This window comes from Scyliorhinus torazame, chromosome 5 (genome assembly GCF_047496885.1).
Source record: "Scyliorhinus torazame isolate Kashiwa2021f chromosome 5, sScyTor2.1, whole genome shotgun sequence".
NCBI lineage: Eukaryota > Metazoa > Chordata > Chondrichthyes > Carcharhiniformes > Scyliorhinidae > Scyliorhinus > Scyliorhinus torazame.
In genome coordinates this window covers 179,393,740-179,413,302 of record NC_092711.1, presented here as the reverse complement: position 1 = coordinate 179,413,302, position 19,563 = coordinate 179,393,740, and the positions used below count along the sequence as shown (strand labels likewise).

The window sequence follows — 19,563 nt, the reverse complement described above, 5'->3', positions numbered from 1 at the left end:
TAACTACAGGGGCATGAGGGAGGAACTGACGAAAATTGACTGGGAGCAGAGCCTAGTGGGAAAGACAGTCGAACAGCAATGGCAGGAGTTTCTGGGAGTAATTGAGGACACAGTACAGAGGTTCATCCCAAAGAAAAGAAAGGTTATCCGAGGGGGGAATAGGCAGCCACGGCTGACAAAGGAAGTTAGGGACTGCATCAAAGCAAAAGAGAAAGCCTATAATGTGGCAAAGAGTAGTGGGAAGTCAGAAGATTGGGAAGGCTACAAAAACAAACAGAGGATAACAAAGCGAGAAATAAGGAAAGAGAGGATCAAATATGAAGGTAGGCTAGCCAGTAACATTAGGAATGATAGTAAAAGTTTCTTTAAATACATGAAAAACAAACGGGACGCAAAAGTAGACATTGGGCCGCTCCAAAATGACGCTGGTAATCTAGTGATGGGAGACAAGGAAATAGCTGAGGAACTAAATAAGTACTTTGCGTCAGTCTTCACAGTAGAAGACATGAGTAATATCCCAACAATTCTGGAGAGTCAGGGGGCAGAGTTGAATATGGTAGCCATCACAAAGGAGAAAGTGCTAGAGAAACTAAGAGGTCTGAAAATTGATAAATCTCCGGGCCCAGATGGGCTACATCCTAGAATTCTAAAGGAGATAGCTGAAGAAATAGTGGAGGCGTTAGTTATGATCTTTCAAAAGTCACTGGAGTCAGGGAAAGTCCCAGAGGATTGGAAAATCGCTGTTGTAACCCCCCTGTTCAAGAAGGGAACAAGGAAAAGATGGAAAATTATAGGCCAATTAGCCTAACCTCGGTTGTTGGCAAGATTCTAGAATCCATTGTTAAGGATGAGATTTCTAAATTCTTGGAAGTGCAGGGTCGGATTAGGACAAGTCAGCATGGATTTAGTAAGGGGAGGCCGTGCCTGACAAACCTGTTAGAGTTCTTTGAATAGATAACAAATAGGTTAGACCAAGGAGAGCCAATGGATGTTATCTATCTTGACTTCCAAAAGGCCTTTGATAAGGTGCCTCACGGGAGACTGCTGAGTAAAATAAGGGCCCATGGTATTCGAGGCAAGGTACTAACATGGATTGGCGATTGGCTGTCAGGCAGAAGGCAGAGAGTTGGGATAAAAGGTTCTTTTTCGGAATGGCAACCGGTGACGAGTGGTGTCCCGCAGGGTTCAGTGTTGGTGCCACAGCTGTTCTCTTTATATATTAACGATCTAGATGACGGGACTGGGGGCATTCTGGCTAAGTTTGCCGATGATACAAAGATAGGTGGAGGGGCAGGTAGTATGGAGGAGGTGGGGAGGCTGCAGAAAGATTTAGACAGTTTAGGAGAATGGTCCAAGAAATGGCTGATGAAATTCAACGTGGGCAAGTGTGAGGTCTTGCACTTTGGAAAAAAGAATAGAGGCATGGACTATTTTCGAAACGGTGACAAAATTCATAATGCTGAAGTGCAAATGGACTTGGGAGTCCTAGTCCAGGATTCTCTAAAGGTAAACTTGCAGGTTGAGTCCGTAATTAAGAAAGCAAATGCAATGTTGTCATTTATCTCAAGAGGCTTGGAATATGAAAACAGGGATGTACTTTTGAAGCTCTATAAAGCATTAGTTAGGCCCCATTTAGAATACTGTGAGCAATTTTGGGCCCCACACCTCAGGAAGGACATACTGGCACTGGAGCGGGTCCAGCGGAGATTCACACGGATGATCCCAGGAATGGTAGGCCTAACATACGATGAACGTCTGAGGATCCTGGGATTATATTCGTTGGAGTTGAGGAGCTTGAGGGGAGATCTAATAGAAACTTACAAGATAATGAATGGCTTAGATAGGGTGGACGTAGGGAAGTTCTTTCCATTAGCAGGGGAGACTAGGACCCGGGGGCACAGCCTTAGAATAAAAGGGAGTCACTTTAGAACAGAGATGAGGAGAAATTTCTTCAGCCAGAGAGTGGTGGGTCTGTGGAATTCATTGCCACAGAGGGCGGTGGAGGCCAGGACGTTGAGTGTCTTTAAGACAGAGGTTGATAAATTCTTGATTTCTCGAGGAATTCAGGGCTATGGAGAGAGAGCGGGTAAATGGAGTTGAAATCAGCCATGATTAAATGGTGGAGTGGACTCGATGGGCCGAATGGCCTTACTTCCGCTCCTATGTCTTATGGTCTTATGGATTGGGAGCAGCTGTTTAAGGGTAAATCCACATTTGAAATGTGGGAGTCTTTTAAGGAAAGGTTGATTAGAGTGCAGGACAGACATGTCCCTGTGAAAATGAGGGATAGAAATGGCAAGATTAGGGAACCATGGATGACGGGTGGAATTGTGAGACTAGCTAATATGAAAAAGGAAGAATACATGAATGAAATGAAAATCGCTTATTGTCACAAGTAGGCTTCAAATGAAGTTACTGTGAAAAGCTCCTAGTCGCCACATTCCGGCGCCTGTTCGGGGAGGCTGGTACGGGAATTCAACCGTGCTGCCGGCCTGCCTTGGCTGCTTTCAAAGCCAGCGATTTAGCCCTGTGCTAAACATAAGATCTAGGTGACTTAAAACAGATGAAGCTTTGGAGGAATATTGGGAAAGTAGGACAAATCTCAAACGCACAATTAAGAGGGCTAAAAGGGGTCATGAAATACCTTTGGCTCGGGTTAAGGAACATCCCAAAGCCTTTTATTCGTATATAAGGAGCAAGAGGGTGACTAGAGAAAGGATTGGCCCACTCAAAGACAAAAGAGGGAATTTATGAGTAGAGTCAGAGGAAATGGGTGAGATTCTTCATGAGTACTTTGCATCGGTATTCACCAAGGAGAGGGACATGATGGGTGTTGAGGTTAGGGATGTTTAAATACTCTAGGTCAAGTCGGCATAAGGAAGGGGGAAGTTTTGGGTATTCTAAAAGGCATTAAGCTGGACAAGTCCCCAGGTCCGGATGGGATCTATCCCAGGTTTCTGAGGGAAGCGAGAGACGAAATTGCTGGGGCCTTAACAGATATCTTTGCAGCATCCTTGAGCACGGGTGAGCTCCCGGAGAACTGGAGAATTGCTTATGTTGTCCCTTTGTTTAAGAAGGGTAGCAGGGATAATCCAGGGAATTATAGAACTGTGGGCTTGACGTCAGTGGTAGGCAAACTGTTGGAGAAGATACTGAGGGATAGGATCTATTCACATTTGGAAGAAAATAGACTTATCAGTGATAGGCAGCATGGTTTTGTGCAGGGAAGGTCATGTCTTACAAACCTAATAGAATTCTTTGAGGAAGTGACAAAGTTAATTGATGAGGGAAGGGCTGTAGATGTCATAGACATGGACTTCAGAATGGCGTTTGATAAAGTTTCCCATGGCAGGTTGATGGAAAAAGTGAAGTCGCATGGGATTCAGCTAGATGGATAAAGAACTGGCTGGGCAACAGGAGACAGAGAGTAGTGGTGGAAGGGAGTGTCTCAAAATGGAGAAGGGTGACTAGTGGTGTTCCACAGGGATCCGTGCTCGGTCCACTGTTGTTTATGATATACATAAATGATCTGGACGAAGGTGTAGGTGGTCTGATTAGCAAGTTTGCAGATGATACTAAGATTGGTGGAGTTGCAGATAGCGAGGACTGTCAGAGAATACAGCAAAATATAGATAGATTGGAGAGTTGGGCAGAGAAATGGCAGATGGAGTTCAATCCAGGCAAATGCGAGGTGATGCATTTTGGAAGATCTAATTCAAGAGCGGACTATACAGTCAATGGAAGAGTCCTGGAGAAAATTGATGTACAGAGAGATCTTGGAGTTCAGGTCCATTGTACCCTGAAGGTGGCAACGCAGGTCGATAGAGTGGTCAAGAAGGCATACAGCATGCTTGCCTTCATCGGACGTGGTATTGAGTACAAAAGTCGGCAGGTCATGTTACAGTTATATAAGACTTTGGTTAGGCCACATTTGGAATACTGCGTGCAGTTCTGGTCGCCACATTACCAGAAGGATGGGGATGCTTTGGAGAGGGTGCAGAGGAGGTTCACCAGGATGTTGCCCGGTATGGAGGGTGCTAGCTATGAAGAAAGGTTGAGTAGATTAGGATTGTTTTTGTTGGAAAGACGGAGGTTGAGGGAGGACCTGATTGAGGTCTACAAAATTATGAGAGGTATGGACAGGGTGGACAGCAACAAGCTTTTTCCAAGAGTGGGGGTGTCAATTACAAGGGGTCACGATTTCAAGGTGAGAGGGGGAAAGTTTAAGGGAGATGTGCGTGGAAAGCTTTTTACGCAGAGGGTGGTGGGTGCCTGGAACGCTTTGCCAGCGGAGGAGGTAGAGGCGGGCACGATGGCATCATTTAAGATGCATCTAGACAGATTTATGAACGGGTGGGGAACAGAGGGAAGTAGATCCTTGGAAAATAGGCGACAGGTTTAGATAAAGGATCTGGAACGGTGCATGCTGGTAGGGCCGAAGGGCCTGTTCCTGTGCTGTAATTTTCTTTGTTCTTGTTCTTCTTTGAGGTATACAAGATGATGAAATGTTTGGATAAATTAGACGTGGAGCTGATGCTTCCTCTTGTGGGGTATTCCAGAACAAGGGGTCATAGTTTTCGGATAAGAGGTAGCAAATTTATAACAGAGTTGAGGAGAAACTACTTCTCCCAAAGGATTGTGAATCTGTGGAATTCGCTACCCCAGAGTGTGGTGGATGCTGGGACAGTGAGTAAATTTAAGGAGGACTTAGACAGTTTTAATTGTTGATGGGTTGAAGGGTCATGGAGAATGGGCAGGACGGTGGAGTTGAGGCCAGGATGAGATCAGCCATGATCGAATGGTAGAGCAGACTCGATGGGCCGAATGGCCTCATTCTGCTACTATATATTATGAACTTATAAAAACTCAAGAAAAATCAAATATTTTTATTGTTAAATGTTTATTAATGAAACAGAACATGATTAAAAAACAGAAAATTGGGGGGGGGGGGGGGAGGAGGAACCAGAAGGACTCTCAGGGTTGTTAATATATACGGTATAATATGTATAGGTCGTTGCGACAGATAATTATATATTGGACTGTTAAATTATATTTTTGGAGAGTGTTACTTGTGATAAGGCAGTTGCCAATTAGGGTTAGTTTTCATTTTTGTTATTTATTATTTATTCATTTTCTGTTTATAAAATAGGTCATTGTTATTTGTGTTGTTATAATATTGTGTAAAGGATGCACAATGTACTGTGTTGGTTGACCAAAAACTTTCAATAAAATATTTTATTTAAAAAAACAGAAAATGACTTGAGGGTCAAAGACAACCAGAGTAAAAGGATGTTCACAATGTTCTGGACCTAAATGGTTTCTCTTTAATTCAGCCTGTTCCCTGCCCTCTTTGTGGAACACCTCCGCTCAGTCCACAAGCATGACCCTGACCTTCCGCTTGCTGCCATTAGAATTCACCACCTTGCTCTCAGGCTCACATTTCTGTCCTCGGCCTGCTGCAATGTTCCGGAGAAGCCCAACACAAGCTGGACCAACAGCCCCTCGTCTTCCCATGAGGCACTTTACAGCCTTCTGGACTCAACATTGAGTTCAACAACTTCACACCCTGAACTCTCCTCCATTTTGATTCGTTTTTCACTGAGTGCCAGTCTGCATCTTGTTTTCATGTTTTTTGCTTCCAGACAGAGCTGTCCTTTATTCTGCCATTAACACTTACTCTGGACCAATGCTTTGTTTCTTTATTACAACCATTACCTCTCCTTTGCCTTTTGTTCCAGGACATTTTTGTCATTTAATCTCATCCACCCTCTAACCAATCCCTGACTTTCCCTTTTGTTCTCCTGACCCTCCCCAGCAAATCCATCACATTTCTTCCTCTCTTTAGTTTTTTCTATTCGTCCATGGGATGTGGTCATCGCTGGGTGGGCCAGCATTTATTACCTATCCTTGAGGACATTAGTGAACCAGAGAGGTTTTTATGACAGTAGATAATAGTTTCATGCTCATCATTAATTCCAGATTTTTATTGAATTCAAATTTCACCATCTGCCATAGCGGGATTTGAACCCAGGTCCCCAGAGCATGACTCTGGGTCTCTGGATTACTAGTCTACCGACAATACCACTACACCATTGCCTCTCCTTGCTCCCTGTAGCACAATCAATCACTCACGAGGCGAGAAGAGATGAAGTCAATCGGTGGCTTTATTGCGCAGACTTGTTCCCCAGCAGCACAGTTACAGAATGCGGCTGCTGGGAGAACCCGGGTTGTTATACTCCGCCTTACTGGGTGGAGCCAGCAGGCGACTGATCCAATCAGGACCCAGTGTCTGTCCACCAATAGCCTCTCGGCATCACTGGGTACCGTACGTCCCCTAATACATACCACCACACTCCCTTTAGTTCAGAAGTAGAGTTACATTGGACTTGAAACGTTAATTCTGTGCGGAATTCAACCAAAACATTTCTAAGTGTCATTTTGGGTGAGTTTGCCGAGGGGTGTTTCTCACCATATTCACCCTCACTTAGTCCTTTTTTGGGCCTTGGGGAGTTTCTCCGTGGTCAAGGCGACTTGAAATGTTTTCATCACTGGGGAGCTGTACTCGCTGGTGAGACCAGCTCCTCAGAGATCGGGCCGCCATTTTGAAAGGGTGCCCCAATCTTTGAGTGGGCATGAGAGTCCCCCACCCACAGGAAGCGTCGCCCCCCCCTCCCCTGACAGACATGGGCATTACATGACACTCCCCCCCCAATTGAAGGACCCAGCTATGGGATCGCTAAGGGCACACTCTTACCTTGTGTCTCCACCCCCCCCCTTTCATTCTCCCCCCTTTTCAGGACCCTCATCCTTCACCCCCCCCAACCTTTATGAGGCCCCTTCATATTCACCCTTCACCTCCCACCCCCCTCCTATCCTTCAATGCCCCTCATTCCCCCTTTCATGGGGAAGGCCTCCCTCAGGCTCTGGCTCTTTGCAATGCCACCCTGGAATTGCCATCTTGCCAGTCTGCCACCCAGGCAAGTTGGCAGTGCTGGGGTGGCAGTGCCCAGGTGCCAGAGGGAGAGCCACCCTGCCATGTTCCCCCACACCCCCAGGTGCCATTACGCCTGGTCCACGTTTAGAACATAGAACATTACAGCACAGAACAGGCCCTTCGGCCCTCAATGTTGTGCCGAGCATTGTCCAAAACCAAGATCAAGCGATCCCACTCCTGTCATTCTGGTGTGCTCCATGTGCCTATCCAATAACCGCTTGAAAGTTCCTAAAGTGTCCGACTCCACTGTCACAGCAGGCAGTCCATTCCACACCCTAACCACTCTCTGAGTAAAGAACCTACCTCGGACATCCCTCCTATATCTCCCACCCTGAACCTTATAGTTATGCCCCCTTGTAACAGCTACATCCACCCGAGATAATAGTCTCTGAACGTCCACTCTATTTATCCCCCTCATCATCTTATAAACCTCTATTAAGTCGCCTCGCATCCTCCTCCGCTCCAAAGAGAAAAGCCCTAGCTCCCTCAACCTTTCCTCATAAGACCTATCCTGCAAACCAGGCAGCATCGTGGTAAATCTCCTTTGCTCCCTTTCCAATGCTTCCACATCCTTCCTATAATGAGGTGACCAGAACTGCACACAATACTCCAAATGTGGTCTCACCAGGGTCATGGACAGTTGAAGCATAACCCCACGGCTCTTAAACGCAAGCCCCCTGTTAATAAACGCTAACACACTATAGGCCTTTTTCACGGCTCTGTCCACTTAAGTGGCAAACCTCAGAGATCTGTGGACATCTCTCTGTTCCTCCACATTCCTCAGAACCCTGCCGTTGACCCTGTAATCCGCATTCAAATTTTTCCTACCAAAATGAATCACCTCGCACTTATCAGGCCGAAGGGCCTGTTCTGTGCTGTACTGTTCTATGTTCTAAGTGTGGACCAGCACTGAACAGGGTCCTGGCAAGGTAGTCCAGGCACGGCCGTTAGTTCCTGGGAGGCGGGAGAATTCGGCGAATGTATATATAATTGAGCCTAACGGTTCACTGAAATATGCTGCTCTGGACCTTGCCCAGCGCAGGCGACATCCAGATCACGCCGTCTCGCAAGCTTTCCTTGAATCTCACACGGCACCTTTAGAGTTGCAAATCTCGCGAGAGGCCTCTCGCAAGATTCGTCAGCCTCGTCACGACACCAAGGGAGAGCCAACATGGATTTGTGACAGGCAGGTGATGCCTGACAAACCTCATGGAGGTCGTGGACAGGGGAATGTCTCTAGATATTGATTATTTGGACTTCCACAAGACATTTGTCCCACATAAGAGACTGTTAATTAAGGTAGAAGCCCACGGAGTTGAGGGCAAATTATTAACATAATCAGGAAATTGGGTGAGTAGCAGGCAACAGAGGGTGGATACTCATATTGGCAGGATGTGACTAGTGGTGTCCCACAGGGATCTGTGCTGGGGCCTCAAAATAATTTGCATTATGTATTAATGAGTTGGATGATGGCTTAGAAAGTCATACATCCAAACTTGCTGATGACACAAGTTGGATGGTATTGCAGACAGCATAAAATTGCAAAGGGATACTGATAGACTTGGTGAATGGGCAAAACTGTGGCAGATGGGTAGCACGGTGGCACAAGTGATTAGCACTGTGGCTTCACAGCGCCAGGGTCCCAGGTTCGATTCCCCGCTGGGCCACTGTCTGTGCAGAGTCTGTACGTTCTCCCCGTGTGTGCGTGGGTTTCCTCCGGGTGCTCCGGTTTCCTCCCACAATCCAAAGATATGCAGGTTAGGTGGATTGGCCATGATAAATTGCCCTTGGTGACCAACAAAAAGGTTAGGAGGGGTTACTGGGTTATGGGGATAGGGGGGAAGTGAGGGCTTAAGTGGGTCGGTGCAGACTCGATGGGCCTAATGGCTTCCTTCTGCACTGTATGTTCTATGTAAACTATCTATGGATTTTAATGTAAGCAAGTGTGACGCTATCCTCACAAAATGGTATAAAGTTAAACTCGCAAGATGTCCAAAGACACTTGGGGGTTTCAGCTGGCGAGATGTTTAAAAATGCAATGGACAAGTGCAGTAAGTAATGAAAAAAACTAATGGAATGCTGGCCTTTATATCTAGAGGACTGGAGTATAAAGACACAGGGTTATGCTGCAACTCTACAAAACCCTGGTTAGACTCCACTTGGAGACTGTGAGCAGTTCTGGGCACCACACCTGAGGAAGGATATTTTGGCCTAGGAGGGAGTGCAGCGTAGGTTTACAAAAGTGACACCTGGATTACAGGGTTGAGTTATGAGGAGAGATTACTCAAATCACACTTGTTTTCTCTAGAATTTAGAAGGTTAAGTTGCGACCTGATCAAAGTCTTCCAAGATATTAACAGGAAAAGACAGGGTAGATAAAGATACAGTAAGAAGTCTTACAACACCAGGTTACAGTCAAACAGGTTTATTTGGAATCACTAGCTTTCGGAGCGCTGCTCCTGCCTCAGGTTTCACCGCATCTGATGAAGGAGCAGCGCTCCGAAAGCTAGTGATTCTAAACAAACCTGTTGGACTTTAACCTGGTGTTTGTAAGACTTCTTACTGTGCTCACCCCAGTCCAACGCCGGCATCTCCACATCACAGATAAAGATAAACTGTTTCCACTGGTTGGAGATTCTAGAACTAGGGAAATTAGTCCAAAGATGAGAGCCAGACCATTCAGGAGGGATGTTCGGAAGCACTTCTACACACAAAGGGTGGCACAGGTTTGGAACTCTCTTCCCTCAAACTGCAATTGAGGCGAGAACAGTTGTTAATTTTAAATCTGAGATCAATATTTTTTTGTTTAACAAAGATAGTGAGGGATATGGGCCAAAGGCAGGTGTATGGAGTTAGGCCACAGATCAGCTATGATCTTGGTGGGTGGCAGAGCAGGATCGGAGGGCTGAATGGCCTACTCCTGTTCCTATGAGAGAGAGAGAGCTGACTGGTGGAGATTTAACCTGAGTGTCACGACACCTCAGGCGAGGGGAGATTTTGAGAAGGCTTTTCTTCATGGATAATCTCCGCCAGTACGCAAGTTGAACCCGAGTCACAAACCAGCTGTCCAGCCAACGAAGCTAATTATCATAGAATTTACAGTGCAGAAGGAGGCCACTCGGCCCATCGAGTCTGCACCGGCTCTTGGAAAGAGCACCCTACCTACACCCATACCCTATCCCCATTACCCAGTAACCCCACCCAACACCAAGGGCAATTTTGGACACTAAGGGCAATTTAGCATGGTCAATCCACCTAACCTGCACATCTTTGGACTGTAGGAGGAAACCGGAGCACCCGGAGGAAACCCACGCACACACGGGGAGAACGTGCAGACTCCGCACAGATAGTGACCCAAGCCGGGAATCGAACCTGGGACCCTGGAGCTGTGAAGCAATTGTGTTATCCACAAGGCTACCGTGCTGCCCACGGTAGCCCATCATTGATGGATACCGTTCCCGTACTTCGATCAGGTGAATGGCCTCCCCCTGGTATGAACACATTGTTGTGGCCACAGATTGCATCACGGAGTGTTAGCGCTGATGTGTCCGAATGAATGACTCGACACTCGGGTTTGCTCCAAATGTCAAACAGTTTATTGATTTAACACCGGCGGGGAGCGAGTCACTGGGCTCACCATGCGCTTCCCACTGAACAAAGAAAATCATCAAGCAATTGTGCTAACCACTATGCTACCGTGCTGCCCCTGACTCCCTGACTGACTCCCTGGTAGATATATAATAATTCCTTAAATATTAGCTATTGCCTGTCTCCCATCATACCATTTAACGTGGTTTCCCAGTCCACCTCAGACAACTTGCCCTTCACTCTGAAAATGTTCTTCTGTGAGAAACACACAGGTAAACAAAAAAACAAAAACATGTAACCTCCACAGCCCATGTCTATGGCAATGTGGCATGCTTTGGGGGGTTCCAAACAGAAATGAAAACTAATTATCTTCAAACTTCTAAACACCCTTTCACTCTGTGATCCTTGTAAAATCTGAGCCAGGTATTCGCAACAAAGCTCAGAGAGAATCAGCTCACTGGAGATAAAGTCGTGAAACCGGTCAATCCAGCAGAAAGAAACCCTCCGACCCTCCCCATTGACCAATTGTCAGAATGAATAAAATGCAGTCCTGGGTGTAATTGAGAGCAGAAACAATAACAGCAGAATCCAACCCCTGGAGTCACTTGTGAACTTGTTGGTGTCTCAGCAGGTGCGATGAATCACAAAACCCCTTCCCACACTGAGAGCAGATGAACGGCCTCTCCCCAGTGTGAATCCGCTGATGTGTCTGCAGATTGGATAATTGAGTGAATCCCTTCCCACACTGAGAACAGGTAAATGGTTTCTCACCAGTGTGAACTCGGAGGTGTGACTTCAGGCTGGATAATTGAGTAAATCCCTTCCCACACAGAGAGCAGGTGAATGGCCTCTCCCCAGTGTGAATTCGCTGATGTGTCTGCAGGGTGGATGAATGTCTGAATTCCATCCCACACTGAGAGCAGATGAATGGCTTCTCCACAGTGTGAACTCGCTGATGCGACTGCAGGTTGTCTAACCGAGTGAATCCCTTCCCACACTGAGAGCAAGTGAACGGCTTCTCCCCAGTGTGAAGTCGCTGATGTTTCCGCAAGGTGGGTGAATGTCTGAATCCCTTCCCACACTGAGAGCAGGTGAATGGTCTCTTCCCAGTGTGAACTCGCTGGTGTGACTGCAGGCTGGATAATTGACTGAATCCCTTCCCACACTGAGAGCAGGTGAAGGGCTTCTCCTCAGTGTGAACTCTCTGATGTCTCTGCAGGGTGGATGAATCACTGAATCCCTTCCGACACTCAGGGCAGGTAAACGGCCTCTCCCCAGTGTGAATGCGTCGATGAGCTTCCAGCTCTGATGGGAATCTGTACCTCTTCCCACAGTCCCCACAGTTCCACGGTTTCTTCATGCTAATTCAGGCTGTGTAACTGGTTGAAGTTCTTTCAATCGTCAGTGCACTGGAACACTCTCACTCGGGTGTGTCTGTGTCTCTGTGCTTTTCCAGTCACACCAATGATAAAATCTTTCGAAACAGACAGAATAGATAAAATTTCTCCTTTCAAGATTGAAAGGCTGATGATATTCAGGTCACAATGAATCGAGTGACTCTGTCAGCTCTAGATGTGACATTTAATATTTCTGCCTGTATTTCCTGCTTTCCTAATAGCCTGTAAAAACAATTTATAAAGACATTACAGTCAGTACAGGGCAGAAATTCAGAGCAAACAATTCTAGTTTCTATGGAACATTCTTTCCTCCAAAAGCTGTAAATCTCCATCCCATTCATCTTCCCAATTCTCCAGAAGGTGCTGATTCAGGCTGATTGACAGATCCATGCTCACGGCTTCCTGTCCTGGACACAGAGACCATAACAAATAGGAGCTGCAGTCAGCCACTCAGCCCATCAAGCCTGCTCAACCAATGAGATCATTGGCCGATCTACCTCAGCACCATTTTCCCACACTATCCGCCATATCCCTTGATATCTTCAATATCTAGAAACCTATCAATCTCTGTCCTGAAAATATTTGATGACTGAGGGTCCACAATTCTCTGGGGTAGAGAATTCCAAAGCTTCACCACATCCTCCAGTGAATAAATCCCTCCTCATCTCAGCTTTCACTCCTTTTTCCGCATCAGAAATCTGACAAACTCATCCATGAGAAATCTGACAAACTATTCAATGACCCCCAGACTCCACCGGTCTCTGTGGAAGAGAAATCCAGAGACTAACAACACTCTGAGGGAAGAGATGACTGGAAATTTATAACGGAGCTACAGAACAATATTACACAACTGGAAAAATATTAAATGTACTTTATTACAGAACCATCAATAATATATCGAATGTGTACCATATAACAACACTGGACATTTCTCTGTCTGATATTAATTTACTGTCCCCTTAAATGCTTTCTCCTGGGGAAAGCAGCCCTTTAATTGAGAACATTGGGAAAGAGACCATCCTTTTAGCCAGACAAATAAATGTGTCAAGCTGAGGGAGCAAAGGATGTCAATGTCTTTAAGAGAGAGAGACCTGGGCCAAACTTTTCAGGATCTGCATCCTCCCTGGATTCACTTCCTTTCCCTTCAGTTGCTGCAAAGAAACCAACTGAAGGTGAGAATGAGAAAAGAAATGGAAAGGGGGAGAAAAGAAAGTGTTTTACTCACAGATGTTGGAGACAGGAGGAGGTTTCAGTCTGTGTGAGGCTCAATTGTCATTCACCCAAAGCCCGCGCTCTGATTGGCTGGAGGACCAGAGTCCTTCCGGTCCTCCCACTCTTTCCATTGGTCCATACGTCAGGAGGCAGGTCAGGGGAAATGACCATCCCGCACATGCGCAGCTTCCACCTCCCTTGAACATGCGCAGATTGTGGAAGGCGAGGCGGCCATGACTCAACTGGAGCCCAGTCTCCAAACTCCTGGGATGAAAAGGGGGCGGGGCGCAGTGACCCCTCATCCTGACACCAAGCACATCTGGGTGGTCACTGGATTTGATTGTGACGTTCCCCCCCCCCCCCCCCCCCCCTTAGCAACACAGCTTGTGAACTTCAGGTGTGAAGATTTGGACACCTGGGTGACACATTGGGGAGGGCAGCAGGTGAGAGTGAGACTGAACCAGAGAGTCAGCACCTTCAGGGGAGGAGTATTGGGGGGAAAGCAGGAGGACAATGGGATAAATTAGTGTTAAATCAATAGGGAGGAAGAAGTCTCTGGGCCACAGAGACTTATAATTTGAGAGTGATCACAGTGGGGAATTGATGAAGTCAACAACATCACACCCTTTAAAGTCTCTATCAGGTCAGCCATCAGCCTTCTCTTTCCCAGGGAAAATATCCCCAACCTGTTCAATCTGTCCTGTAACATAAACACTCTCAGTTCTGGTTTCATCCCTATGAATCTTTCTTGAACTGTCTCAAGTTCGTCTGTCGGTTGTAAAGGGTTTATAATTGTTTTTTAGATTGAGTTCAATTTGGTGCTTTGTTACTCAGTTCTAAATTGACCCTCTGAAATGATTTAATGCAAAAGCTACTTTTTTAAAAAGAAGTTAGAGTGCAGAAGGAGGCCATTCAGCCCATGCACCAGCATCCAGAAAGAGTACCCTACTTAAGCCCATGCCTCCATCCTATCCCCGTAACGCCACCTCACCATTTGGACACGAAGGGGCAATTTAGCATGGCCAATCCACCTAACCTGCACATCATTGGACTGTGGGAGGAAACCTGTGCACCCGGAGGAAGCCCACAACTGGTCATTGTTGTCACTGGGTTAATTTTATTGGATTGAAGCATTTTCATCAATTGTTCCGTGGCGCAGAACAACAATTGGACTGTTCAGGATCTCTATTACCTGAGTTTAGACAAGATCATGAACGGTTTACATCGAGTAAATAACGAGAAACTGTTTACACTGACAAAAGGATTAATAACCAGAGGACACAGATTTAAGGTGATTGACATAAAAGCCAGAGGGGAAATGAGGAAGGTGAATCTTTACACAGTGATCCGGTGTTGTGATCCGGAATGCACTGCCTGAAAGGCTGGTGGAAGCAGATTCAACAAAGGGAGTTGGATAAATACTGGAAAGGGACTAGTTTGCAGGATTCATGGGGAATGGGCAGGATAGTGGGATTAATTGAGTAGCTCTTTCAAAGAACCAGCACAGGCTGGGTGGGCCGAATGGCCTGCTTCTGTGTGGTGAGATTCTGTGATCACAGATAAATAAATGTGTGTCTGTAATATATACGGTGATGTCAATAATGTCTGGAATTCACTTTTCCCAGTTTCAGAGTTTTGTCCATTTTCTTCCAATTTGATTTTAGATAAAGAACAGAATCAAATAGCTTTCAGTACATCGACCAGCCCCGATGTCTATTCTCAGCCAGCGTTACACAGGGGGAAAAGGGGTGGATTCTCAGACCAGTGAGTCCAGGCACCCTCTTTAAATGGCCAGTTCTCACAATGTATTCAGTGGCTTATAGAACATAGAAAAATACAGCACAGAACAGGCCCTTCGGCCCATGATGTTGTGCCGAATCTTTGTTCTAGATTATCATTGAATTTACAGTGCAGAAGGAGGCCATTCGGCCCATTGACTCTGCACCGGCTCTTGGAAAGAGCACCCTACCCAAGGTCAACACCTCCACCCAACACTAAGGGCAATTTTGGACACTAAGGGCAATTTATCATGGCCAATCCACCAAACCTGCACATCTTTGGACTGTGGGAGGAAACCGGAGCACCCTTCTGAAGGGAAGCAGCCTCGGTCCACACTGGGAGATCCTGCCCTCCCCAGTCAGCTGCCTCATGCTCCTGCTGGACAACTTCCCTGTAAGAATAGGAGAGTTGATTCAAAAATAAACCTGCATTCATACTGCGCCTTTCACCTCCTCAGGGAGTCTCAGTATTTCACTGCCTGTGAAGCACTTTCTGAAGTGTCGTCACAGCAGGAAACGTGGCAGCCAATTTGTGCACAGCAAGCTCCCACAGGTGGCAATGTGATGATGACCAGATGATCTGCTTTTCCTGATGTTGACTGAGGGGGAAATATTGTGCCCCAGGACATTAGCCGGTGAACTCCTCCGCCTCCCGCTCTCCTTCCAATTGTGGCAGTTTAATCTACATTCACCCGAGAGGGCAGACGGGGCCCTAGGGTTAATGTCTCTCTAAAGACGGTCCCTCTGACAGGACGACACACCCTCAGTACTGACACTGGGAGAGTGGGCCCTGGATTATGGAGGCTCGAATATCTGGAGACGGGATCCAAACTCCCTCCCCACCTCCTGACTCAGAAGCGAGAGTGCTACCCACCGTTACCCCATGTTGAGGAATCAGCTGATGTTCCAGAATCATTATTTCTTTGTAATTTAGAGTAGGGGCTGGTTTAGCACAGTGGGTTAAATAGCTGGCTTGTAATGCAGAATAAGGCCAGCAGTGCGGGTTCAATTCCCGTACAGGCCTCCCCAAACAGGTGCCGGAATGTGGCGACTAGGGGCTTTTCACAGTAACTTCACTGAAGCCTACTTGTGGCAATAAGTTATTATTACCCAATTCTATTTTTTTTTAATTTTGAGTACCCAATATTTTTCGAATTAAGGGGCAATTTAGCATGGCCAATCTGAAGCAAGCACTCCCAATGCAGACTTTGGAGTGGTGAGGTTGTGGTAGAGAGTGGCTGCTGCTGTTGCTACTCTCTCTCTATCCATTGCTGCTGTTTGGTGTTGCTCAGTTTGCTGCCTGTTTCCAGTGTTGTTTGCTGCTGAGCTGCGTGGAGGAAGGAGAGAGGAGAGAAGGAAGGAGAGAGAAGAGAAGGAAGGAGAGAAAGACAACAACAAGAAGGTGGCTGCAACATCAAGATGGGAGGAAAGCCCTTTGGACTTGTGGTGAACGTATTGCTACTGCCATTCACCACTGTATTGTATTATGTTGATGCCCCTGTGGGCTCCGTCTGTGGCTCCGCCCCCTCAGGGGTGGTATATAAACCTGCAGCCTCTAGCTGGCATTCAGTACAGAGCAGTCGCAGGCAGGCACAGATCTAGCTTATGAAAACCACTGTTCACTTTACTAATCGTCTCGTGTGAATTGATGGTCGCATCAATTTAGTAAGCTAAGATATTGCAATGGAAGCCGCCCTCAAACCTGATTGACTGGAACTCGAACCACGGGCAGCTGAGGCCAAAGGAATCTTCTCACATTGACTCCGCTGCTTCGAGGCCTACCTCGCCTCCTTGCCCGCCGTCACCGAGGCACACAAGCTGAGTCTCCTCCACGCCCGGGTGAGCCACAGAACCATTTTACTAATCGAGGACGCGACCATGTACGCAGACGCGGTCGCGATCCTGAAAAGACATTACGTGAGGCCGGTAAACAAAGTGTTCGCGCGGCATCTCCGCACCACACGTCGTCAACACCCCGGGGAATCGCTGGAGGAATATCTATGCAACCTGAGGGTACTCGCTCGGAACTGTAACTACAAGGATGTCTGTCAGACAGCGCCTGCTCGAAAAGGGCGCCCTCAACCTAGAAGAGACGGTAAAACTATCCACCTCAGAGGTAGCCTTCCAGAGCCTAAATGCTTTCCCCACCGACCATGCGATTTCCTCATGGGGGCTGGAGGCACGGCCATCACCTGACCCGAGGGTGTCCCAGGCCTGTGCTGCGCGGCTGCCTGCCCAACCCGGGGGGCCGTATTGCTATTTCTGCGGTTAGAACCAGCACCCCAGGCAGCGTTGCTCAGCTCGGAACGCGACCTGCAGCGACTGCGGCAAGAAAGGACATTTTGCCAAAGTCTGCTTGGCCCGACCCAAAGTTCCAAAATCGCAGGCCCGACTCACAGGCCCGCAGACCCCGCACCGTGGCTGCGTGCCTGCCGGTACCGCCCCCTTCTGACACGTCCGTGCTATCCACGGGGGCCGCCATCTTTAACTCAGCCCGACACGTGCGACTCATGGGGGCCGCCATCTTGGCTGCCATCTTCAACCCAGCCCGCCATGTGCGACTCATGGGGGCCGCTATCTTCAACGCCACTGTGGTGATACACCACTGTACCTCCCTACCATTGTACATAGTATATAATAGTTGTGCGTAACGTGGCCCTGTAATACTGTGTATTGTACTGTAACTCTGCAGAGGTTCGGTCACTGGTAGGTAACCCGACCTGGCCACGGAGAGCTCCGCCTTAGCCACTCCCCCGGGAGTCAGTATAAGAACCTCTTCTGGGACAGCCCCCATTCTTTCTGGGGTCGTCTGTGTCGGGTAAGCCTCCCTTGTAGTATATTAAAGCCTGAGTTAAAGTCTCACATGTCTTTGTGGTTCTTGACGCTTAGCGCATCAATTTAATATACTACAGTTATAATGGAGGCTGCTCTGAAACCCGACAAGCTCTCGCTCGACCCCCACGCTCCACGCGCAGACCACCTTTTCAACTGCTGGCTCCGGTGTTTCGAGGCCTACCTGGAAGCATCCTCCGCCTTCGCCAAAACGGACGCTGACCGACTCAACTTCCTGTGCTCACGGCTCGACTACGGGCTTTTCGACCTCATCACGGGAACAACGACCTATGCCGATGCCATCGTGAAGCTCAAAAGCCGGTATGCACGAACTGTTAATTCTATTTACGCCCGCCACCGCCTCGCCTCCCGGCACCAGCAGCCGGGTGAACCCCTATCCGTGTTTGTTCGGGACCTCCGTGCCCTCGCGCTCACCTGCAACGCGCCAGCAGTCTCCGCTGAGCAGAACACTGAGGCCCTGGCGCTTGATGCCTTTGTAGCTGGCATCGCTTCCGTCCCGATTCGCCAACTCCTTCTGACACAAACTACCCTGACTCTGGACACGGCAGTCACTATGGCAGAGGCCCAACAGGCAGCCTACGACAATAATGCGTCCTACACGCCTGCACAAACTTCCTTTGCTCCTGTCCACGCTCCCTACGTGGCCGCTACCTCCCAGCAACAACCCCTGCAAGTCAGGGCCCACCCAGCCACTCCAGCAGTAAAAATGCCTGGGACCCAGTGTTATTTTTGTGGCCAGGCAAAACACCCCAGGAAACGCTGCCCTGCTAGAGATGCTACCTGTTCAGCCTGTGGCAAGAAAGGCCACTTTGCAAACGTCTGCCGCTCCACTGCTGCCTCGGGGTCCAACGCCGCGGTCTGCTACTCCGGGGTGCCGCCGTCCTCCGTTCCCGGCTCGCTGTTCAACATGTGCGACGCAAGGGCGCCGCCATCTTTGATCATCCCCGGCCCGGCTCACTTCACTCCCGGTTCGCCGATCGTCACTTCCGGTTCGCCGATCGTCACTTCCGGTCCTGCGCACTGGACCGAAATGCTGCAAACAAAGGAGATGCAGCCACCAACAGCAACCTGGCCTCCAGCAGCAGCCTACGACGCCTGGGCGCCGCCACCTTCTCTCACAGGCTGCTCCTCGGATCCGGCTCCCTTCTCCAACAGCTCCACCATCGCATCCATCGTCCTCGACCAGGACCGACCGCATCAGCTCGCCAGATCCACCATGGAGGTTCAGGTAAACTGTTTCACTGTCACCTGCCTCTTCGACAGCGGCAGCACGGAGAGCTTCCTCCACCCGGACACCGTGCGCCGCTGCTCCCTCAAGGTACTACCCACGCGCAGGCATATTTCCATGGCCTCCAACTCCCAGTCGGCCGAGGTTTCGGGCTACTGCGTCGTCACCCTCTCAGTGAACGGCGCGGTGTTCCAGGATTTCAAATTCATGGTCCTCCCTCACCTCTGCGCCCCCGCGCTCCTCGGCCTGGACTTCCAATGCCACCTGCGCAGCCTCACCTTGCATTTTAACGGCCCCCTCCCCCCCCTCTCGGTCTCCAACCCCCAGTTCTTCCCTGATTCCTCCCTGGATCCCACCTGTAGTCTCTCCACGCTCAGGATCCCCCCCCCTTCACTGTTTGCTAATCTCACCCCCGACTGCAAGCCCGTGGCTACTAAAAGTCGGCGTTACAGTTTTGGGGACCGCCAATTCATTCGAGCGGAGATTAAGCGCCTTCTCTCGGAAAATATCATT

General features: G+C 48.4%; 1 protein-coding gene across 1 annotated transcript; it reads right to left on the bottom strand.

Moving 5' to 3' along the window:
- Positions 1-10,567: 10,567 nt before the first annotated feature.
- LOC140420764 (uncharacterized) lies at positions 10,568-13,347 on the bottom strand. The gene is made up of 2 exons (XM_072504746.1): positions 13,205-13,347; positions 10,568-12,201 (listed from the first exon to the last, which is right to left on the bottom strand). Exon 2 carries the CDS (start codon positions 11,940-11,942, stop codon positions 11,184-11,186), a length of 759 nt encoding a protein of 252 aa, XP_072360847.1. The 5' UTR covers positions 11,943-12,201; positions 13,205-13,347; the 3' UTR covers positions 10,568-11,183.
- Between the last annotated feature and the right edge of the window lie 6,216 nt (positions 13,348-19,563).